This window comes from Sceloporus occidentalis, unplaced genomic scaffold (assembly GCF_023333645.1).
Source record: "Sceloporus occidentalis isolate IW3139 unplaced genomic scaffold, rSceOcc1.0.p SCAF_8, whole genome shotgun sequence".
In the NCBI taxonomy this organism is placed as follows: domain Eukaryota; kingdom Metazoa; phylum Chordata; class Lepidosauria; order Squamata; family Phrynosomatidae; genus Sceloporus; species Sceloporus occidentalis.
This window is the reverse complement of record NW_028316988.1, coordinates 35,488,350-35,509,855: the sequence shown is the minus strand read 5'-3', so window position 1 is coordinate 35,509,855 and position 21,506 is coordinate 35,488,350. Positions and strand designations below refer to the sequence as shown.

Below are 21,506 nucleotides of genomic sequence, written 5' to 3'. Positions count from 1 at the left end.
CTTGAAGGAGGAAGTACCAGAAGAAAATGGAGAGGGCAAGACCCGAACAAAGCACCCGGATCCCTCTTTCTCAGCCAGCAGTACAACCAGTTGCTCCGGCTGAATTGGCCTTGTAAAAGCTTGGCCAAACACAGCCTGACTTCTTGCACTACTGAAGGAACTTGCGATTGTGCAATACAGGATAGAGATCTAAGGCAGGACATTGACTGGATATTGAACTTGGGGCTTTCTCAATGAGCACAAGGGCCAAACGTCGACTGAATCAGAGATTTCCTTCTGAGCCAGCATTTTTATAGCAGTCAGAAAGTATGTCTTGCAAGATATGGAACTGGAGATTATAGCCTCAGTTTCTATATAACTATGTATATATATAGAAACTATATCGTTCTCTCTTGCCTTTTTATATAGAATCACCTTAGCGCTGTATGTATATGTGTTATATTAAATCTACAGATATATGTATATATAGACTCAGCCTTAGTTTCTACATCTATACTGAAACTCTGTCTCTTTCACCCCAGTTTATATAGAATCATCCCAATGCGCATGTGTAATAGAAATATGCCTGTATCTATATATAAACTATATCTAACCCCAGTTTATAATCCCTTCAATATGTGTGTGTGTTAGAGATAGATAGATAGATAGATAGATAGATAGATAGATAGACAGACAGATAGACAGATAGATAGATAGCTTGAGTTTCTGTATCTATAAGGAAACTATATCTATCATGTCCCAGTTTATACAGAATCATCCCAATGTGTATGTGTAATAGGAATAGGCCTGTATCTATATAGAAACTATATCGAACCATAGTTTATAATCCCTTCAATGTGTGATAGATAGCTAGATAGATAGATAGATAGATAGCTTCAGTTTCTGTACCTATAAAGAAACTATATCGATCAAGCCTCAGTTTATATAGAATCAACTCAATATGAATATGTGTAATATATATCTATCTCCCCTAAGTTTCATTCTAGATTGAAACTCGTATCTCTTTGCCCCCCAGTTTGTATGGAATCGTCTCAATGCGCATAATAGAAATATGCCTGTTTCTATATCTATATAGAAACTATATCTACCGTATATAAGTCGGCCGCATGTATAAGTCGAGGGCAGGTTTTGGGAGCCATAATTATGGATTTTGATATGACCCACGGATAAGTCGAAGGTAAAATTTAGGGGAAGGTAATGAAGGATCTAAATGGTGGAGGAAAGGGAAAGAATGCCAAAGAACTTGCAAACTCCCAGCAGAGGTTCCTCTTTGCTCCCAGAGTAAAGTCTGGATGGAGGAAAGGATGGATGGAGGCCGGTGCTTCCAGGAGAGATTACTACGCTCTTGTCTTTCAACAGGGAATGAGGGCTCCTTGGATCAAGGAGAGTTAAAGTGCAGAACTTAATTTGACCCATAGAGAAGTCGACTCAGGTTTTTGGGGTCAATATTTAGACTAAAATTTGTAGACTTATACATGACTATACACAGTATGTAACCTGTTTATAATCCCCTCAACATAGATGTATGTGTGTGTGAAATATATATCTATATTATAGCCCCAGTTTCTATATCTACATAGAAATCTATTTCTATATAGAAACTATACCTATCTGTCCCAACCCTTTATATAGAATCATCTCAATATTAATGTTATATATGTATGTATGTATGTGTGTGTATATATATATATATATATCCCCTAAGTTTCTATATCTATACATGAACTCTCTGCCTATCTCACCCCAGTTTACCATCAACCCAATGTTTATATATATATATATATATATATGCACAGACACATACTGTATATACATAGGTTTATATATATATGTATATATCTCCTAAGTTTCTATATCTATACACAAACTCTCTCCTTATCCCACCCCAGTTTACCATCACCCCACACATACTGTGTATATATACATACATACACACACACACACACATGTATATGCATATATCTGTACATACTGGGGTGACTGTAAATATCTATCTATATATTGATTGATTGATACTTGAGGTTCTATATCTATACAGAAACTCTCTCCCTTTCTCTCTCTTACTCCAGTTTATAATCACCTTAATCTTTATGTGACATATACATATATACACACAGACAAACACGCACATATATATATATATATATATATATAGTGCCTCAGTTTCTCTATCTAAACCTCTCTCACCTCAGTTTGTAACCACCTGAGTACCTCTATGTGTACCATATATAGATATATACATACACACACTCTCTCTGCTCCACCAGACATACTACATATCTCCCTATCTCTCTCTCTCTCTCTCTCACCTTGCACCCGGCGGTGCCGCTGCCGCCCGGCTCCTTGCCTTCCTGGGGCTCGGCGTGGGGCTGGCAGAAGGTGACGGGGGCCAGGCCCGGGAGGTAGAAGGCGCCGCAGAGGGAGCCCGGGCCCCGAAGCCCCGCCGGCACCAGCAGCGCCAAGACGAAGGGCACCAGCAGCCGACAAGGGCCACTCATGGCGGCGGCGGCGGCGGAGGCGTCGTCGTCGGCCTTCAAGCGTCAGGCGACACGGAGAGAGGGAGGGAGGGAGGCCTCCTCCCGCGGCGTCACAATCCTCCGGCGGCGTCGGCGTCCAGGCCTTGTCTTCCTCTCAGGCTCGCCTGGCTTCTCTCGCTCGCTGCTCCTCGCCCAACGCCTCCTCCTTCGTCCTCGCAGGGGCCACGTGATCACGTCACGGACGCAGACGGCGCCGGCGCCATCTTGGGGGAGGGCAAAATGCCCGGATGCTTGCCAGCACTGGCGCTCTCTTCACCCCAGACCCTCCCTCCCTCCCTCCTTCCTTCCTTCCCTGCCCTTTCCTTCTTGCTTCCATCTTTCCTTCCCTCTTGTCTTTCTTTCCTTCCTTCCTTTCATCTTTCTTCCTCTTTGATTCCTTCTTTCTGTCTTTCTTTCTTTTCCTTCCTTTCTTCCATCTTTCCTTTCTTCCTTCCTCTTTTTCTCTCCTTCCTTAGTTCCATCTTTCTTTCTTTCCTTCTTTTTTCTTTCCGTTCTTGCTTCCATCTTTCCTTCCTTCTTTGCTTTCTTTCCTTTTCTCCTTCCTCCTTTCCTTCCTTCCTTCCCTCCTTCTTTTTTCTTTCTTTCCTTCCTTCCTTCCATCTTCCCTTCCATCTTTTTCTTTCCTTTTTTTCTTTCTTTCCTTCCTTCTTTCCTCCTTTTCTTTCCTTCCTTACTTCCATCTTTCTTTCTTTCCTTCTTTTCTTGTTTCCATCTTTCCTTCTTCCTTCCTTATTTCCTTCCATCTTTCTTTCTTTCCTTCCTTCCTTCTTTTCTTTCTTTCCTCTTTTCCTTCCTTACTTCCATCTTTTTCTTCTTTCCATCCTTCCTTCCTTCCTTCCTTCCATCTTTTCTCTTTCCTTCAGCTGCCATGGCTCAATGCTATGGAATCCCGTCACTGTACAGTAGTTTGTTGTGGCACCAGGGCTCTCAGGCACAAAAGGCCTCACGAAAGTACAGATCCCAGCATTCCATAGCACTGAGCCATGACAAGTGCATCAGTGTCACTATGGATTATGTCTGCACTGCAGACGCAACATCCCTCCTCTCTCTCTCACTTGCTTGCCTTGGGCAATACAATACTGCAGTCTGTATATATATACATATATATATATATATTCAATTATATATGCATATTTTTCTTGAGTGGGCTACCCATGCAAAAATTGCAATATATATATATATATATATATTTGAATATATAGTGTGTGTATATATACACACACACATATATATTCACATATATATATATATATATGTGTGTGTGTGTGTGTGTTTTTCTTGAATGTGCTACCCATGCGAAAATATTTTATGGTGTGTGTGTGTGTGTGTGTATGCTTTTATTGAGTGGGTTATCTATGCAAAAATTACAATATTACAATATATGTGTGTGTGTATATATATATATACATATACTTGAATATATAGTTTGTTCGAGTGTTTTACCTATGCAAAGTAATACTATTGCAATACGTCTCCATGTGTCTCTGTACACACCCACACACACGTGTGTGTGCGCATGCATTTGCTCTTTCTGCAAAGAGGCTCGGAGGCTGGAAGGCGAGTGACGTCACTCCTCCTGGGAACCCCCCCTCCCTTTTCAATCCCTCTCTATCTTGCCCCGCCCCCTTTGCCTTTCACGCTCTACATCCGGGCCACACGAGCCCCGTTCGAACGCGCTGACGTCATCTATATAAAGGCCCTCGGCCCCTTTGTTCTTCCTCAGTGCGTCGTCGCTCTTCTGCCGGCAGGGACCAGGTAAGCGCGCTGGGCGGGAGACCGAGAGAGAGCGCGCACTCCGCGCGTCTCGGGGGGCCAGTGTATGTATATGTATGAACATTATATATATATATATATATCTATATAAACTCAAGCTACCCATTCATCCCCCGTTGCCTTTTATTTTTTCGTGAGGGGTAGAAACGTGACCCTATTACAGGCCTTGCCTTTTTGATTCTCTTCGTTGAGGGAAGCGCCATTTTGAGCCGCGGGGGTTTTAAGGGTGAACTCAATGGGAGAGCCGCCATTTTGTGACCCCCTTGAAGTCCCTCCGCGCTCCTTCTTGGCGCCGCGAGGACGAAGAAGGGGGCGGGGACGGAGGGCCCCTGCCTTCTGCGCGTGCGCCAACGGCCGCGCAGCTCCTCGCCCCGCCTACTCCGCTTGGACCCGCGCATGCGCAGTCGGCTCCCCTCTGCTCCCGTTAAGCGCTGTGAGTGCTTTTGCCTAACTGCCTTTTATTCTTTCAACCGGCGGTCTGTTCTAAATGCTGCAATGCAGTGCTCCCTCCACAGTTAAGGGAAGGAGGACCCCGTGAACGGGGGGGAAAGCACGAGGCAAATGATAGCAGTTGCCCATAGGAAGAAGGCCATGCTTGCCCATAAAGAGCCATAGGGAAGCATTGGGGAGCACTTGCCCATAGGGAATCATTGCCCATAGGGAAGCCACACTTGCCCACAGAGCATCATTAGGAAACGCTTGCCCAAAGGGAATCATTGCAGGACTTGCCTGTAGGGAATCATAAGAAGATACTACTTGCCCATAGGGAAACATTGGGAAATGCTTGCCCAAAGGGAAACCATGCTTGCCAATAGAGAACCGCTGCAGAAGACTAGCCCATGGGGAAACCACACTGGCCCATAGGGAATCATTTGCAGAATGCTTGCCCATAGGGAATCATTGGGAACTGTTTACCCATAGGGAAACCATGCTTGCCCATAGAGAATCATTGCAGGATACTTGCCCAGAGGGAATCATTGCAGAAGATTTGCCCAGAGAGAACCATAGGAGAATACTTGCCCGTAGAGCATCATTGGGGAATGCTTGTCCATAGGGAATCATAAGAGGATACTTGCCCATAGGGAAAGATAGGAGACTACTTACCCATAAGGAAACCATACTTGCCCATAGAGAATCTTTGCAGAAGACTTGCCCATAGGAAATCATAGAAGAATACTTGCCAATAGGGAAACATTGGGGAATTCTTGCCCATAGGGAAACCATACTTGCCATTGGAGAATACCTGCCCATAGGGAAACATTGAATACTTGCCCAGTGTTTCCCTATGGGCAAGTATCCTTATCATAAAAATATCAAATCCATGAAATATCTGTCTGTGGTATGACATTTTTATTGTTAAAGTTGGCACCCAAAAATAACTGGTCCAGAGGGGAGGGGGAATTTATTGCAGGCCTGTGTTATCTTACTATCGTCATCATTATCATTTTGCCTTGTTTCTGCTCATTGAGACCAGTTTTGGAAGGGAATTGCCTGGTAATGTCATAGCCATAAGGCCTTTTTTTTAGCTTGCCACTGAAACTAACCATCCCAGAGGATTGGCCGGAGATGTTATTTCTAATGTGATAGAAAAAAGCTCTGAAGCCTTTGTTTTGTAAAGAACTTTGTTATTTGTTAGGCTGCAAAGCATAGCTTCTCGACTCGAGGTTTCAAGTTATTCCTTCATTTTAATGAGTTGAAGCTGAAAATTCAGGGAGTGGGACCAGACTGTCCCTGGGGCTGCTGCCATATTTTTTAACATCCAACCCTGTTTATTTGCACTTAACACTTGGAGCAGAGAACACTTCCTCCTCTACCAAAAAATTCCTGGGGCATTAGTTTTGTGTCTATGCAACAATTTTTATTTATTATTATGTGCCATTTCCATGTCAAGACTCATTTTTGGTTAGCTTTCTTCTGACAGCACCTTTGTTGCAACTAAGGATGTGCTTTTGCCGATGGATAGGAGAAACCTGCGTAGTGGGAAATCGAAATCTGGTCATTGCTTGGTTTTGGCATTGCAGCATCAGCATAAGCGACAAATTTCTCTGCTGATTTGGGTTTTAATGTGTGTGTTTCTAGATCCCAAACGGTGTCAAAATGGTTGAAGCAGATCGTCCTGGGAAGCTGTTCATTGGTGGACTGAACACTGAGACAAATGAGAAGGCTCTTGAAGCTGTCTTTGGCAAATATGGCCGCATAGTGGAAGGTAAACTCAGATCATTTTAAATGAAGGGTATTGACTTTTAGGTCTGCTGTGATGAACCTAACAGCCTTGATCTGCTGAAATGATAGGGCTTATGTCTCCTCTAAGAAGTTCTGAGCAGGCATGTGTAAAACCTGGGACATAGCACCATGAGGTGTGAGTGGACTGACACTTCCCCCTCCACCTCTTTTCAGTTCTCCTTATGAAAGATCGTGAAACCAACAAGTCCAGAGGATTTGCTTTTGTCACCTTTGAGAGCCCAGCAGATGCCAAGGATGCCGCCAGAGATATGAATGGAAAGGTAGGAAGTACTGACATGTTGAATTCTGATTGTTGCAGCTTGTCACATTGAGCATGATTCTCATGTGTCTGCCCCAGTGTTGCTTTTATGCCATCAGTAAGGAAATCTTGATAATATTGTAACAAAATGTGTGGTTAGCCAGTAAAACCTTGTTTAGCTTTCCAAAGAAGGCGCAACTGAAGATAATCTAAACCTGAAGGCATTTTATCTTCAGATATGATACTGGCAGTAGTCTCTGAACTATTACTAAACACTTGATATCTGGAAGAACTGTTGTGATTTGTTGATAGCTTTGGTTGTGATAATTGATCCCTTATTCCTAGAAAACTCTTATTCTTGGAAAATAGCTGTGACTACTGTACCTTGAGAGATACAATGAAATATGTGATTCTGAAAATTAGTTTATGTGCGGTTGAAAAAAGATTTACTTGCAATATATTTATACAGCAGAATACAGCAAGTATTTTGGGATACCTGTCAATACTGCAATTTAAATGTGCAGAATATTTTTAAGGACAAACAAAATAACAATGCTGTAATGTATGTTCAGCATAAATTCTAAGCTAAATTCATAGCCCTGCCACTTTCAAATTGAGTCCTTCTTTCACATCCCTCATTTAGCAAGTGCAAGTTGCATGGAAAGTCACTTTGTTGTTCTTGTTAAAAAGCTCAGAATCAACAGTCTTTGCCAGTTGACTTCAGATTACCTCAGTACATCCCAGATGCTTTCTTTGCCCACTGGCTAGTATATCTGATCAAAGCCTCAACTTTAATTGCCAAAATAAACAAGTGTGCAATAGTCAACACCTGTTACTAACCTGTTAGTACAGATAGGATATATATATATATAGAGAGAGAGAGAGAGAGTATTAGAAACTTATAGAAAGTGTAAAAAGATAGGCGTGAATAAAATTAAATTAAGAATTTTACTGATCATTTTAGCCACAGCTATGCCATTTTGAAGATTTTCCAGTTCTCAAGCCCTTCAGCTTGTGCCAGAAGGTGCCACATAAGGTTTAATGCTTCATAATGGCAAATACAACTGCCAAAGAAGAGTTGATATTTGAGAGTATCTGTCCTGAATACAAGCATTTGCCATGAATGCTGAGTTAAATTCCTTTGTTCAGTCTTTAGACGGAAAAGCCATTAAAGTTGAGCAAGCTACCAAGCCATCCTTTGAAACCGGTAGACGTGGGCCCCCTCCAAGAAGCAGAGGCCCTCCCAGAGGCCTTAGAGGTGGAAGAGGCGGAAGTGGAACGCGGGGGCCTCCTTCAAGAGGGAGTCACTTGGGTATGTTTGTATTCCCATGTGCAATTGGGCCACGTATGAAGGTGCCTACGTGACACACTAGGAATGCCAGAGGGATATTATAACAGTTCCTGTTTATAAAACTAGAAATATTGTACTTTAAAAATCACACCTTAGTAAATACCAATAGTCAATTTCTGATGAGAAAATAACTTCCTGAGGAGGAAGGATTGCTCCAGTTGCTTTTAACTTAAAGAGTAAAAGCTCTTCTTGCATTCACTGAGCTCTTATATCCAACTAAAGAGTTTAGAAATTTTGCAGACTTACTTAACAGTGCATTGCAGCATATTAAAAGAAGATATAAAATGTGACCCAGCTATTAGGCTTGTTTTGATCAGGCAAACTGGGGAATTGTTCCTTGGACTAAAGTTGTGCAACTTTGGACAGCCAAGTTCTTGATAGTTTATATTCCTTGAAACTTCCACACAGTATCCACTTGTCAGTAAACAACTCCAAATATTAAACAAAGTTGAGTATGGCCCCATACAGACAGGCTAAAATAAAGCTGCTTCGGGTCACTTTGGAAGCTGCGCTCCAGTCCTTAGGACTGGAGTGTGGCTTTGGCGCAGCTTCCGGATTCTTAGGACGCATGCAGTATTTAAACAGCATACCTCCAAAGTGACCCGAAGCAGCTTTATTTTGGCCTGTCTGTATAGGGCCTATGTTATTTAGTGTATTTAAAGAAGACAAACTATATGCCTGTTTTGGTTGGTTTATCCCCCAAATGTAACTGGTGAAGAAGAAAAGTGTTGAAAAGTTGCCTCTTCTGGACCAGTAGATGTGCACTGGATGTTTTAATTGCTCACAGAGCAGATTGTTAACAATTGATTCCTTCCTGCTCATGTGTAATTTTTCCATGAATTCTTAAGGATTTCTACCATAAATAGTTCTTTGTATTTAGTAAGTTTGTTACTTTGATTTCCTGTTTGTTGTCCTTGATATTTTCTGTGCACAACTTGCTTTCTACTTTAGCCTTGTGCCCAGCAATGCCATTTAAGAAATCCTGTTTCATTTATGTATACTTGTCTCTGCTCACTGAAGTTGTTACAGCAGTGTAAGGCTGACATACAAATTGTCATCATTCCAGGTTCCTCTAGAGGCCCTCTCCCGATGAAGAGAGGCCCACCTCCACGTAGTGGAGGTCCTCCACCTAAAAGACCTGCACCTTCAGGGCCTGTGCATAGCAGCAGTGGAATGGGCGGGAGAGGTAAGGTTCCTTCTCAAGCACTTAATGTAGATGCATTTTTGAATGTAAGTTAAATAGGAGGATTTCTTCTAATCCAGCAATTTGTCCATAGCATGCATGCACAAGTTCTGTGTGCCTGTAGTTGCCGCTGATCAAGCTATTCCTGCCTATGCAGCCCTGCTGGGTTTTGGGGCTTGTATAGTGAGATACAGCATTGCTTTCAAGAGTTTCCTAGAGCACTGTGTGTGTGTGCATCTTCAAGTCGCCTGTTGACTTGTGGGGTCAACCATTTTGAACCCATGAATTACATGGGAAGGCAAAGAAAACACAGAGGCGGATTTACCAGTTCCTTACTCAGAAATCTAGTCTAAAGCACCTGGTATTCATTGGCTATCTGTCATCCGAGTACTAACCAGAGCTGAGCATTGTACTGAGGCGTAGAAAGTCCCACTTGTGTACTTAGTTGGGACAGGTGCAGGCCTCAGAAACACACTTGACAAAATAAAAAGCCTGCAGATACTCAAGTTGTTGGTTCTGATGGATATTTAAGCTATTCAGTGTAATTCATTAATGTCTTCAATAACATGAGCCTTTTAGGCTACTTGATCAGCTTTTGTATCTTTCCAGTAAACCACATTTCTCCTCTCCCCTATCAGCACCATATGCTATAAAAAGCACCACATGTGCCACAATTAAAGTTCTTGTATTACAGAATATTAACTAAACACTACTCTCAGTACCTGTTAATCTGTATATGTATTTTATCAGAGAAGATCTTCCTATTTGCAGGAATGTTTATAATAGCTTTGGTGTTTCATGATCATGCTGTTAGAACGGATGCATTACTCTTCCACCATCATAGAATTCATTGGTCCAGTGTGTTTTCTTAGTTTACAGGAACAATTGCTGCCTTGTTTTCATAATTTTTCATTTTGTCCTTGATTTAAGCACCCCTGTCACGCGGCAGAGACAGCTATGGAGGGCCTCCGCGCAGAGAGCCACTTCCATCCAGAAGAGATGTCTACTTGTCTCCTAGAGATGATGGCTATAGTACTAAAGACAGGTAAACTCAAATCTCATTGTAGATCACATTAAGAACCTGTAATGTCCTTGAATGTCCTCCCATTGTACTTTTTGCAAACAAAAGTAATGTCATTTTAACTTCCATAGTTACTCAAGTCGAGACTATCCAAGTTCCAGGGACACACGGGATTATGCTCCACCTCCAAGAGATTATGCCTACCGTGATTATGGTCATTCCAGTTCACGTGATGAATATCCCTCAAGAGGTTACAGGTACCTAGTGCTTTGTGTTCTTTTAAATGCACTTCTAATATATTATTCAACAGTTAGGGCTTTATCCCACTGATATAGTGTTGTTCTTTTTTTAAAAAGCTATGCAATTGCTATTCTCTTTCCTGTAGCACTTTAGGGAACTTTTCCAGGTTTGCAAACTTTGTCTCAAATGTTGCATGTGATAAGTTTTTAGCATGGGCAAAGAAGACCTTTCTTCCCAGTGGGAGGGGAGGCCGTTTCCTGATTGGGATAGATGAGACTTCTATTTTCAGACTGAGCTAGTCACTGGCAGATGAAAGCCAACAGCTATTGAACTATCTGTCTGATTTTAACCATGAAACTTCCTCTTACGTTTCCAAGCGTGTGTGTGTGTGAGAGAGAGAGAGAGAGAGAGAGAGAGACCAGAATGGGGCTGTGGGGGGTAGGGAGCATAGTTTTGCCAATGCTGACAAACTCCAGAGATCATTTGCCAATGGATTTTTTTTCTATAGCAGATGTAAAGCAATTTTCAATGGAAAGAAAATCAAATAAAAATTTTGATCCTTCTCGCCTGATCACAGGGCACTTAAGCCACACCTAAAACATGCCCCCTGACCATCCAAAGCTGGCTTTAAAGCACAACTGAACTTTCACACTGGAAATCATAGGTGAACAGTAGTGGGAAAGGGGGCCATTAACTTAATTTTTCATGTTAATAAAAAGAAATGCTTTCAAAATGGTCTCTTATGGGAGAACAATGGAAGTGGAATAGTGTAATGTGATAATCCCCAACCAGAGACTATATTAGCATGGTGTAGTAATTGTGATTTACCTGCCTTGTTTGATAAGGCCCTTAGTCTAGTCTGATTGAATTGACAGATGGATTAAAATTTACAGGATTGAAGAATAACTATAAGGGAGTTGAAGTTCAGTCATTATTGTCTTTCATGGTGGTTAATGTTAGACAAACTTTTTCATTTAAATGCCTCATATACCAAAGGCCAATCCTCTGAAAGGTAAAAGGACATAGTGCCATAATTAATAATATTAATAAATTCCTCTGTTTATGTACATGATGTTTGACAAAGGAGCATAAAGTACACATAAAGACAAGAAATTGAGGGCATAAATTTAGATGGAAAAACTTGCCAAGAAAACCTCCTGAAATAAGTAAAAAACGACTTGAAGGCAAACAGCACATATTACATGTTTTTAGGCCATGTTACAGTAAGGCATTGGAATATCAATTTATGCCAACCCTATAAAATTTCATAGGGTTTCCTTAGGCAAGGAATACTCAGAGGTGGTTTTGGCTGTTTCTTCTCTGAAGGAATAGGTTGCTTAAAATGTTTCCGGCTTCCTTACTGAATAACATAACTTGTATTAAATCCCAGCAGTTACTCCTCTTACAGTGACCGGGATGGCTATGGAGGGCGTGACCGGGACTACTCGGATCACCCAAGTGGAGGCTCTTACAGAGATTCGTATGAGAGTTATGGTAAGCGGTTATTTTGTGGGTCTTACAGAATGTAGTAGGTACCACGCTTGACTTGCTAGACTGCTTTTACTTAAATGGGGACATAGTATTGCTGGGCTTGCCCACTGCAGTGAAAAAACATTTGTTTATCTTAATTTTAACAAAATGATTGAATTACAGTTCCTATAACCTAACGAAGCAAAGTTCAACCGTTCTGAATTGCATCTGTCACTGGAAAAATGGCTGAGTTTCTTCTGTAAAATAGCAAGCTGTTCTGGAATAACCCCAAAAAGAGCTGCCTTGAGAAAAAAAACCAGCGTCTTCAAACAGCCTGTTTATTTCGGTCACTGCCCGATACTCCCCTGCCAAATGTCCCAACATGTGAGATTATATTAACCTTCTCAGTTAAAACAAAAGAATAACAGAAGCCATTGATTCAGTACTTTTAAAACTCAGATGTAAAATTGTCGTGACATGATTTATAGTGTTGCCCTATTACCTGACCATTGAACCTGCAGGTAACTCACGTAGTGCTCCACCTGCACGAGGGCCCCCTCCATCTTATGGTGGAAGCAGCCGCTATGATGATTACGGGAGCACCCGAGATGGGTATGGTGGAAGTCGAGAAAGTTACTCAAGCAGCAGAAGCGATGTCTACTCAAGTGGCCGCGACCGTGTGGGAAGACAAGACAGAGGCCTTCCCCCTTCCATGGAAAGGGGTTACCCTCCTCCGCGTGATTCATACAGCAGCTCAAGCCGCGGAGCGCCAAGAGGTGGCGGCCGTGGAGGCAGCCGCTCTGATAGAGGCGGGGGCAGAAGCCGATACTAAAACCTTTCAAAGCCTTGGACCAAACCATTTTTTTCTCCAACAAATTAAATGTGGAAGTTTTATCTTCACTCCAAGAGGACTACCAAAACAATTGTTTTTACCTTTTTTTATCGTTGCTTGTTAAGTTCCCCTCCATTACTGATGTTTTTTGTGAGGAAAAAGTAAACATGTTTAATTTCATTTCAAAATTGTTAATATTTCTCTCAAAACGCAGATGTTAATGTATGACATTTTTAGCCTGTGTACTAGTGTTGTAACTTTTCAGAAGTAAACGTTAACCCTGAAATGCCACGCTTCTCACCTCATCAATGAGACCAGCAAATCTAAGGCTTCCCCATACAACGTGCAGCCATCTAAAATGGCCGTGGATTGCTCTGCTCATGCAAACATGCCTTCTTTCTAGGCAAACCCTGTTAGCTGGTGGAGGGTGGTGGGGATGTGTGCCAAACTAAAAAGTTAAATATCCTCTCAATGCTGAAATGCACACAATGCTCCCAATTACAAAATTGAAATTCTTCAGTCTTGTGTAAAAAAAAAAAACATTCAGGATGCCATTCAGTCATTTAATCAAAACAACAAATGGATAATGCTGAATGTACATTGTACCTTTCTACGTATTTCATTTGGGAATTTGCAAGAACCTCACCCCCCAAATATAACATATTTACCTGTAGTCAGCAGGCTACAGAGTTCTGTAAGTAAGAGGTTTGACCAGTTCCATCAAAGAAGCTGCAAAACGGTACTTGCTCTTACTGTTTCAAATTTTTGCAACCCTGTAGTGTCTCATTTTTAAAGGAACAGCTTTGACTCCAAAGGCAAAATGGAGAAAATAAAGATAAGCAAAGAAGTCTTTCTCTCCAACTTCTGAAAGGCTTATGGCTTCATATAAACAAGTGAAACTTTCAGCATTCCACTACAGATTTAAAGCACCAAATGCCTGTGAAACAGCAAAGATGGTAAGCAAAGCAAACTAGTTTTTCAGTCTAAGTCAAACATGACACCAAAACGTAACATCCTTAGTTCAGTAGGACATGCTGTCTGTCCTGGCAACGGGAGTCCTTTTAAATTTTAAAGCAGCACCCAATGGAAAAACTGTGCTGGATAGCCTTAGGCGAAGTCTTCCAAATTCAACTTAACCTTGTCTTGGATGAAAGTATGTATGGCACAAAACTTTTGAAAATGGTACTAAGAAAGCAGCTAACTTAGACAACCATTCCAGTAAAGGGTTGGGAGGGATTACTTTTTGCCCTATGTGTTTCAATGAAGACACTTAAAAAAACACCAGGCTGCCTGTACTATCTTTTTAAAAAAAATTAATCCCAGCGCAATCAGAAATTGGCTTAATTTGCCAAAATCTATACCAACTTGGGGAAATGTCAAGCAAGCCATTATTACAAATCTGATGTTTAGTTGGATGCCTAGCCTTTTTTTCCCTTTATACTATAGTCTTGTTTGGGGAGTGCGTGGCACAAATGGCAGAACCTGTGGCAAGTTGATATGACCCAGGTGCAGCCGGGAAGTTCAAAAGATGCTCTTGAAATGTAATAAGACTTGAAGACCTCCAACTAAAGTTCTTCCGTAATCCTCAAAACATATTTTGCCACTCAAGTTAATGGATTTACCATGAAAAGCACCATTGGAAAGGAAATAAGACTCATAAGCCATACGACTTGTCACTAAGCCATTCCAGTTCATTCCAGTCCAGTGAACCTTCCACCTCTCAAACTAAAGCATTAGATCCTGAAACTGATTAATCGGCAAACCCAAGCGTACAAGTGTGTTTTGGGGGGAGGTCATGGGATTTGGGCAGCTTGTGTTGGCATAAGTATTCATATCTACCTTAATTGTTGCAGGCTGACCACTCTCTGCCTTTAAGACGATGTGACCCGAGGACACAGTATATGCTGTGATCATGAACAACATGGATAAAAGCTGTAAAAACACCACAGGTAATTCCTAGGTGAGTGCACATTTTAAAACAGTACAAACTTGGAAGGCAAGCATTAATTTACCACTTGACTTGACATCTTCATTGAGGTGCTAGCTGAACTCAGGCTGGCATGTTTTAGCAGTCAGGTTTTATGTAAATAAGCTGAAACTCCTATTTGGAAAGGTTGTCTTTTGCATATCCTCTGTAAATGTGAAGAAAGAAACGTTTTAAAAACAGACAAGAGGGGTAAAACTTTAATTTTCCACCCAGTGTGTTTGGAATTTTGTTATGACAAAACAAAAATAAAACCATGCCATCCAGTAAAGAAATTTCTAAATGTGGATGCCATTACAGTGCGCCCGCGCCATACGCGGCCTTGAGCATACGCGCTCAGGGTGCGGAAGGGGCGGCGCGTCCCATTCAATTGAATGGGTGCTTGCGCCCCGCGCGCGCCTGTGCCACCGTGCACGAGCCCCATTGTTTCCAATGGGGCTTGAGCATAGGCGGAATTGCCTTACGCGGAGGGATCTGGAACGGATCCCCCGCGTAAGGCGAGGACGGACTGTATAAGCCACCGAAATAGATGTCATAAAGAAAATGATGGCTGGTGAAAGAAAGAAAAATTGTCCCTAGATGGGTCTTGAAATTTGTCTTCCTGTGGTGTCTAGAGGGTTTAAAATATATTTTGTTTATTTATTACCAAGGTTTATCTGACCTGGTTGTTTCATTTCACATGTGAAATTTAAATCTCTGCTGAAAGTGACAGTAAAAAGTCTTAAGTCTTGTCAGTCTTCTGTTGTGTATTGAATACAGTAACATTGTATAATCAGGCATGATTTCCTTAAATAAAGATCTTAATTTGGTCTTCCTTCACATGCTGGATAGTGCTTGATTTACAGAGATGGCATTGTATCTGATCTCAAGGATAGTATGCTCAATTCTGGCTGACAGAATCACCCTTTTAAAAAAGTGGCAACAATTACATAGTATACTATTAAAATGATCCAGTCAACTGCATTCCGTAGGTTTTCGGTTTTGGGTTTTGTATCAGTGTGAAAGTGAATGTAACGATGACTTTATTCCCTGAACAGGTTGGGGTTTAACTTTCTCCTTCAGTGCGCTCTGCTAATATTAATCTTCACATTCTAGGTGCAAAGTTAATCATGGCTGATGTGAAGAAGAGGCGGATGCCTTTAGAGAAGGCCGAGAAGTCTTTAAAATATGGCTGTAAAGCTCAGTGAAGACATTGCAGGGAGCACTTGGCTCTTAAAGTGTCTCGGCTACTTCAGCACTGGGCGAAGGGTCCTAATTGTGAATGTTGATGCGAAATTACTTGTGTCTTATTACAAACACTATCCTTTAAAGTTTTGGAGACAGACATGTACCAAGACCTGTAACACATAAGTTGCTATGTGTATTGGAGAAAACCTGTATCTGGGTTCTCTGACTTAGGGAAACTGAAGTGCAGTGAAACATCACTTGCGGTACTTAATGAAATCATAATAGCTAAGCTAGAAACCATATACGTACAGAAGAATATGCTTCTTTGATCCAGTTTTAATACCAGAAGATAATTGAACTAAAACCTCCCTTAGAAGGTATTTACTATAAAGCCTTCAAAAGGCCCTCTTAAAATTTTCACATGGGAAATTTTGCTAGGATTAAACATTAAAGCAGGGGTCGGCAATGTACGGCCTGCGGGCCGAATCCAGCCCGCGGAGACCGTGGGACCGGCCCCAGCCTGGCCCTGCTGCCAATTGCCGCCCCCGGGGGCCGGTGCGCCGGTGGCCTCCCCGCCCTGTGCGGAGGCCTGGGCCTTCCCACAGAGCGGGGAGAGGATCTGGGGCCGCGGGCGAATGCACCGATTGGCGTGATTGCCGGCGGCCTCCTCCTCCTCCCTGCCCTGTGTGGAGGCCTGGGCCTACCCACAGGGTGGGGAGAGGCTCAGGGGCCGCCAGCGTTGTCCTCCGAGGCCTCCCCTGCCTCCTCCGCCCCACCCCCAGGCTGGCACAGGGCATGGAGGAGGGGGGAAAAGGAGGAGGAGGTGAGTGGCCAGAGGCCTCTGGCTACAAGGGTTTTTTTCATTTTTAATTTTGGTGCTTTTAATGCTAACAAGTCTCCCTTTTTTTGACAATGATAGTGGGGTGGTGGTGGTGGTGGTGATGATGATATGAGTCAACTTCAGAGGCATGCAGGCACTGTTTCAGAAGCCAAAAGAGTGTCACCTTCCAAAGTGCCTTTTTTGTGTGTTTTTGGTTCTGAGGCATGGCCAGTGTAAATTGCTGTGATTTTTACAAACTCATGTGCAGTGAAGAAAAACCAAAGTCCCTTGACCAAGTACACACTTCTGAGAAGTATAGTTGGTGCAAGAAACCTGAAACAGCAAATCCACTTCTTGTGAAACCACCTGGACATGTTCAATATATGCATATCCATGTTAAACCATATTCAGTGTGAAACCCAAAGAGTTTGGTTCTGCAATAAGCCTCTGATTAAATATGCAAGAGATTGCCATGTTAAGTAAAGCCATGTGAAATGCCCAAATGTGCTTAGTATGTGTTTTGGAATTGTGTGTGTGTGTATTTGGGGGGGGGGGGGTGTTTGGCCAGAAAGGGAAGTCCATTTCTGCCATCTGTGCCATCATGCCTTCAAGATACAAGGGCTGGGAGGTGTGGTTGTTGTTGTGTGCCTTCAAGTCGTTTTCCTGACTTATTATGAAACGATCCTTTGCAAAGTTTTTTCAGAGGTAGTGGTGGTTTGCCATTGCCTTCCCTTGAGGCTGAGAGAGTGTGACTCCCCCCCCCCCCCCCCGGGCAAAGTTTGGGTTTGTTGCTGTGTGTGCCTTCCAAGTTGTTATGGCTTCTGTGGGGGTTTTCTGGGCAGTTTTCTTCAGAGGGGGTGGGGATGCCATTGCCACCCTCTGAGGCTGAGAGAGTGTGACATGCCCAATGCAAAAGAAAGGAAAGAAGTAGTAGTTAATTTTTCAAACCGTTTCCTTCCTAATAAAGTCTTGTGTGCAGAAGAGGCGGGAGGGGGTTTGCTTTTGCAGAACTGCAAGGCTGCAGAAAAGAGAAAAGAAAAAAAGAGAGAGGTTGCATAACGACTGGTTTGGGTTTTACTTCAAAATATGATGCGTGCAGTGTATGTAGGAATTGTTTTTTATATTTTATTTATTTATTTAATTTTTAAAGAAATTATTTAATTATTTATTTTTTGGCTTCAGCCCCCCAATTATTTGAGGGACAGCAACCTGGCCCCCGGCTCAAAAAAGTTGCCTACCCCTGCATTAAAGGGTGGTTTTTGGGTGGGTTCTTTCAAACAGCCAGAGACGCTACAGTACAATTCATGGTAGTCCCATGACTTTAAAGAAAATTATATATGTTTGAATAAAGAAGCTGTGGAATAAACAAAATTGTGAATGTCTAACTCATTCATATATATATATATATATATATATATATATATATATATATATATAATTTTAATTTTGATGTGTTTTAGGTGTGGATACTCTTTTTTAACACTGATTATTTAGCAGTTACTGTGGTTGTGAGTTAGTGCCACAAACAAGCAACATAATTATTCAAACTTGACCAGAAATGTGTTTCAGCCAGAAAAAAATCCCAACTCCCAATTGGAGATTTGTACAATTAAAGGCTCAAGGGCACAAGATTATTGTTGTATTCATTCCTTTTTGCTGTTTTCCCTAAATAAAGTGTTAAATATCTCTTGGCTTCATTTCATTATTTCAACACTAGGTTCTTTTAATACTAGTTTCAGAATAAAGCACAAAACAGACTAAGCTCAGATTAAAATGCTTATTAAAAAGCAAAATGACAGCTACTTGAATCAACTAGGAGTTCTGAGATTTGATTTTCAAAATACTTATTTCAATACTGTATCTTCTGTGATTGATCTTACCCATGGTTTAAACACAAAAACTTCAAATTCCTTACTGTCAAGTGGAAAGTTTGTAAGGACCGCTGTTTCTCTTGGCTTTTCAAATGAGTTTATATCCTTCCGTGACAGAATAGTAGTAGTTTTTACAAACAAATGAAGTGACTGCTTGCTAGATCCACAAAACCATTCTTGCTACACTTTTATGAAGGTTTCAGGGGGAGGATGGTCTTGTGAAAGTCATCTTGAAAAGTACGACAGTTTTTATTCCAGGTACAAAAGGGGAAGAATGAAGAAAACGGTTAGAGCAATAAGGTGGGAAGTGCAATAGTTTACATGTACCTGGTTCCTTTTCCTTGGTTGCATACTAGCATTTGCTACTCAGAAATAAACTCCACGGGACTTAAATTTCCAATAAGTTTGCATAGCACTAAAATATCCAGGTTCCTTAAATACCGGTAATGTATCCTTCAGAGTGTGATTATAGCATAGTGTTCTTAAAGGAGAATTTGTAGATGGCAATTCAGTACATATGAGGTCCTGGCCAAGACTGCATATCACTCCTTTAGAAATCTGGGTTAACAAACCAGTATATATTGCATAGGGCAAATTTAATACAAACTGGGCTTTGCCCTGTCAGATTACTTCTGTGGCTGCACAGGTATTTTGCCTTATTGTTGCAGTCAGGCCCTTCCACTTGCGAAATAAGATATTGTGGGATTTGGGAGGCACACACCAGGTAGCAAACAGTTCATGTAGGATTTGTGTCCTTTTTTATGAAGGGAAGTGCTTCCTTAAGTTTTCAATGCACCTTTTTCCCCACATATCAGAACTGAGTGGGGAACTGCTACAGAGGAATTGGCTTATTGCATTACTGCATAAATTAAGTAGAATGCCCAAGAGAATTTCTGGAGGGTGTGATGTGAAACCCATCGCTGGGGAAAAAGTTTAATGGTACTTTTAAAGCTCTTTGGTGCAAGCTCTCCAGGACTCCAGAGTCTCAACAGACTGGCTACAATCCAGTTATTGTTAGCAATGACCATACTTCCAAATTTCCAGAGGAATGGCTCACTCACACTGCCCCTAAGGTGAACATTGTGGGGTTTTGTTAAGGTATGTCCAGAGGGGGCTTGCTTTTCCCTTCCTCAGGCTGGGAGAGAGTGATTGGTCATGGTCACCCAGAGGGTTTCTATGGCTGAGCATGCATTCGAACCCTGGTCTCCCAGTGTCTTAGTCTTAATACTTAAACCACTATAACGAACTGGATCATGGCTGTCTTAGATTTCTGCAAGAACTAATAGATCTTGTGGCATCTTAAACACTAACACTTTGTGGCGTACATAATTGTCGATTCAATCTGAACACTGAAGTGTGAAGCTGCCAGTAGGTGGAGCTCTTGGCCAGTTAACCATTGGTGTGGTCTTGAGTGTTGGGTTGGGACGCTCGGACCAGGGTTCGAATCCCTGCTCAGCCTTGGAAACCCACTTCTCAGCCTCAGAGGACAGCAAAGGCACTGAGCAAATTCTGCCAAGAAAGCCCTGTGATAGGCCTTAGGGCAGTCGTTCCCAACCTGTGGGTCGGGACCCTTTTGGGGGTCGAATGACCCTTTCACAGGGGTCGCCTAAGATTGTGTCTATCTTCAAATAGTATTATTAATTAGTTTTTCAGTGCCACAAAGACACTACTGGTATTTCTCCTGCATTATAAACCTATGTAGGCTTTGGCATTTCTATGCTAAGAACATCTTGAGTGCTGAAGGTAAAGGAGTTTACAAACAAAAAGATAAAAATTGAACCAAGCAGAACCAGGCAAGCGTTAACCTTTCACTTTCTAATACCATTACAATGGTATCCTGCCTTTTTCTCCAAATGGTGTTCAAAATGAAGTCTGCTTCCACAAAATATTATCCAAGTTTGCAGGTTGGCATCTCGCAGGCCCTCAAAGTTTAAGCAAAGTTGGGCACTAAATGTGCCTTAACCTAAGGTTCATCCAAACCTCGCACTTTTAGGAGTAGCATGAAATATGTGATAGAAATGTGTGAAATGACCCTTAATTTGACTTAATCCAGATGAAGTGCCATCGGAAGACTTGCATTTCAGTGGGGCAGTGAATCTGCTCTTGAGTTGTAGTTTCACATGTAAAGGCATTATCCATGAGGCTAAACGCTGATCCTGAAATCGTGTCCACAACTTGAATATAAATACACCACACGGGAGCAAGCATGTTGTAGTTGAGCATTGCGGTATGACTTTGAAGACCAAGGTTCAAGTGCTGGCTTGGCCATGCAAACCCACTGGGTGACCTTGTGTAAGTCACACTCTCTCAGCATCCAAACCTGCTCTTACCACTTGATTCTCCTTCAGGTGTAGAGCCAAGGCCTCTTATGCTTTACGAAGTGGGAGGGCACAGAAAGCTAGAGAGGCAGGAAATTTCTGTTTCAAGTGATACAGGAAATCTGCCTTTGCTGCAAAACAGCTTGCTAGCCCTAGAAGCTCTTCCTCTTCGTACTTCTGCAGACTTAATCACGAAACCATGAAGGCAAATGCACACAAAACCCGTTCCTCCAGTCAAAGGGAAGTCAGTTTCTGGTGACTTAAAAAAAGAAAAATCCAAACAGCTGCTTGGTGACTTTTTAAGTGCCGGACAATCGGTAACTTCTGGAGTTGTTTCGCTCATTCGCCCACCCACCCACCCCAGAAGAAGAAGGAAGACATACTTGCGGATGTGGGCTAGGCCTTCCCCTTGCACCACAAGTCCCAGCAAAGCTCAAGACATTAAAACCGTGCAGCC

The 21,506-nt window shown here is 42.1% G+C and overlaps 2 protein-coding genes and 1 non-coding gene across 5 annotated transcripts in view; 2 read left to right on the top strand and 1 right to left on the bottom strand.

Moving 5' to 3' along the window:
• Positions 1–2,700, bottom strand: part of LOC149308683 (transmembrane 9 superfamily member 2-like) — a 36,494-nt gene extending 33,794 nt beyond the window's left edge. Inside the window, exon 1 of the mRNA XM_089536290.1 lies at positions 2,310–2,700. Within this exon, the coding sequence (XP_089392416.1) occupies positions 2,310–2,498 (189 nt within the window). The 5' untranslated portion in view covers positions 2,499–2,700. The remainder of the gene's footprint in view (positions 1–2,309) is intronic.
• Positions 2,701–4,183: 1,483 nt separating this feature from the next.
• On the top strand, positions 4,184–12,991 carry LOC149308681 (RNA-binding motif protein, X chromosome). 3 transcript variants are annotated; one of them, XM_089536289.1, is made up of 9 exons: positions 4,184–4,292; positions 6,390–6,516; positions 6,708–6,814; positions 7,942–8,104; positions 9,210–9,329; positions 10,257–10,371; positions 10,479–10,604; positions 11,981–12,081; positions 12,579–12,991. In XM_089536289.1, exons 2-9 carry the CDS (start codon positions 6,408–6,410, stop codon positions 12,887–12,889), a joined length of 1,152 nt encoding a protein of 383 aa, XP_089392415.1. In that variant the 5' UTR covers positions 4,184–4,292; positions 6,390–6,407; the 3' UTR covers positions 12,890–12,991. The 3 variants fall into 3 exon arrangements, with proteins under 3 accessions (XP_089392415.1, XP_089392413.1, XP_089392414.1); XM_089536287.1 differs by having other exon boundaries at positions 11,978–12,081; XM_089536288.1 differs by having other exon boundaries at positions 4,273–4,354; positions 11,978–12,081.
• LOC149308682 (small nucleolar RNA SNORD61) lies at positions 6,562–6,634 on the top strand. Its single transcript, XR_016282255.1, has one exon. It is a non-coding gene; the product is annotated as a small nucleolar RNA SNORD61 (small nucleolar RNA).
• Positions 12,992–21,506: the final 8,515 nt, after the last annotated feature.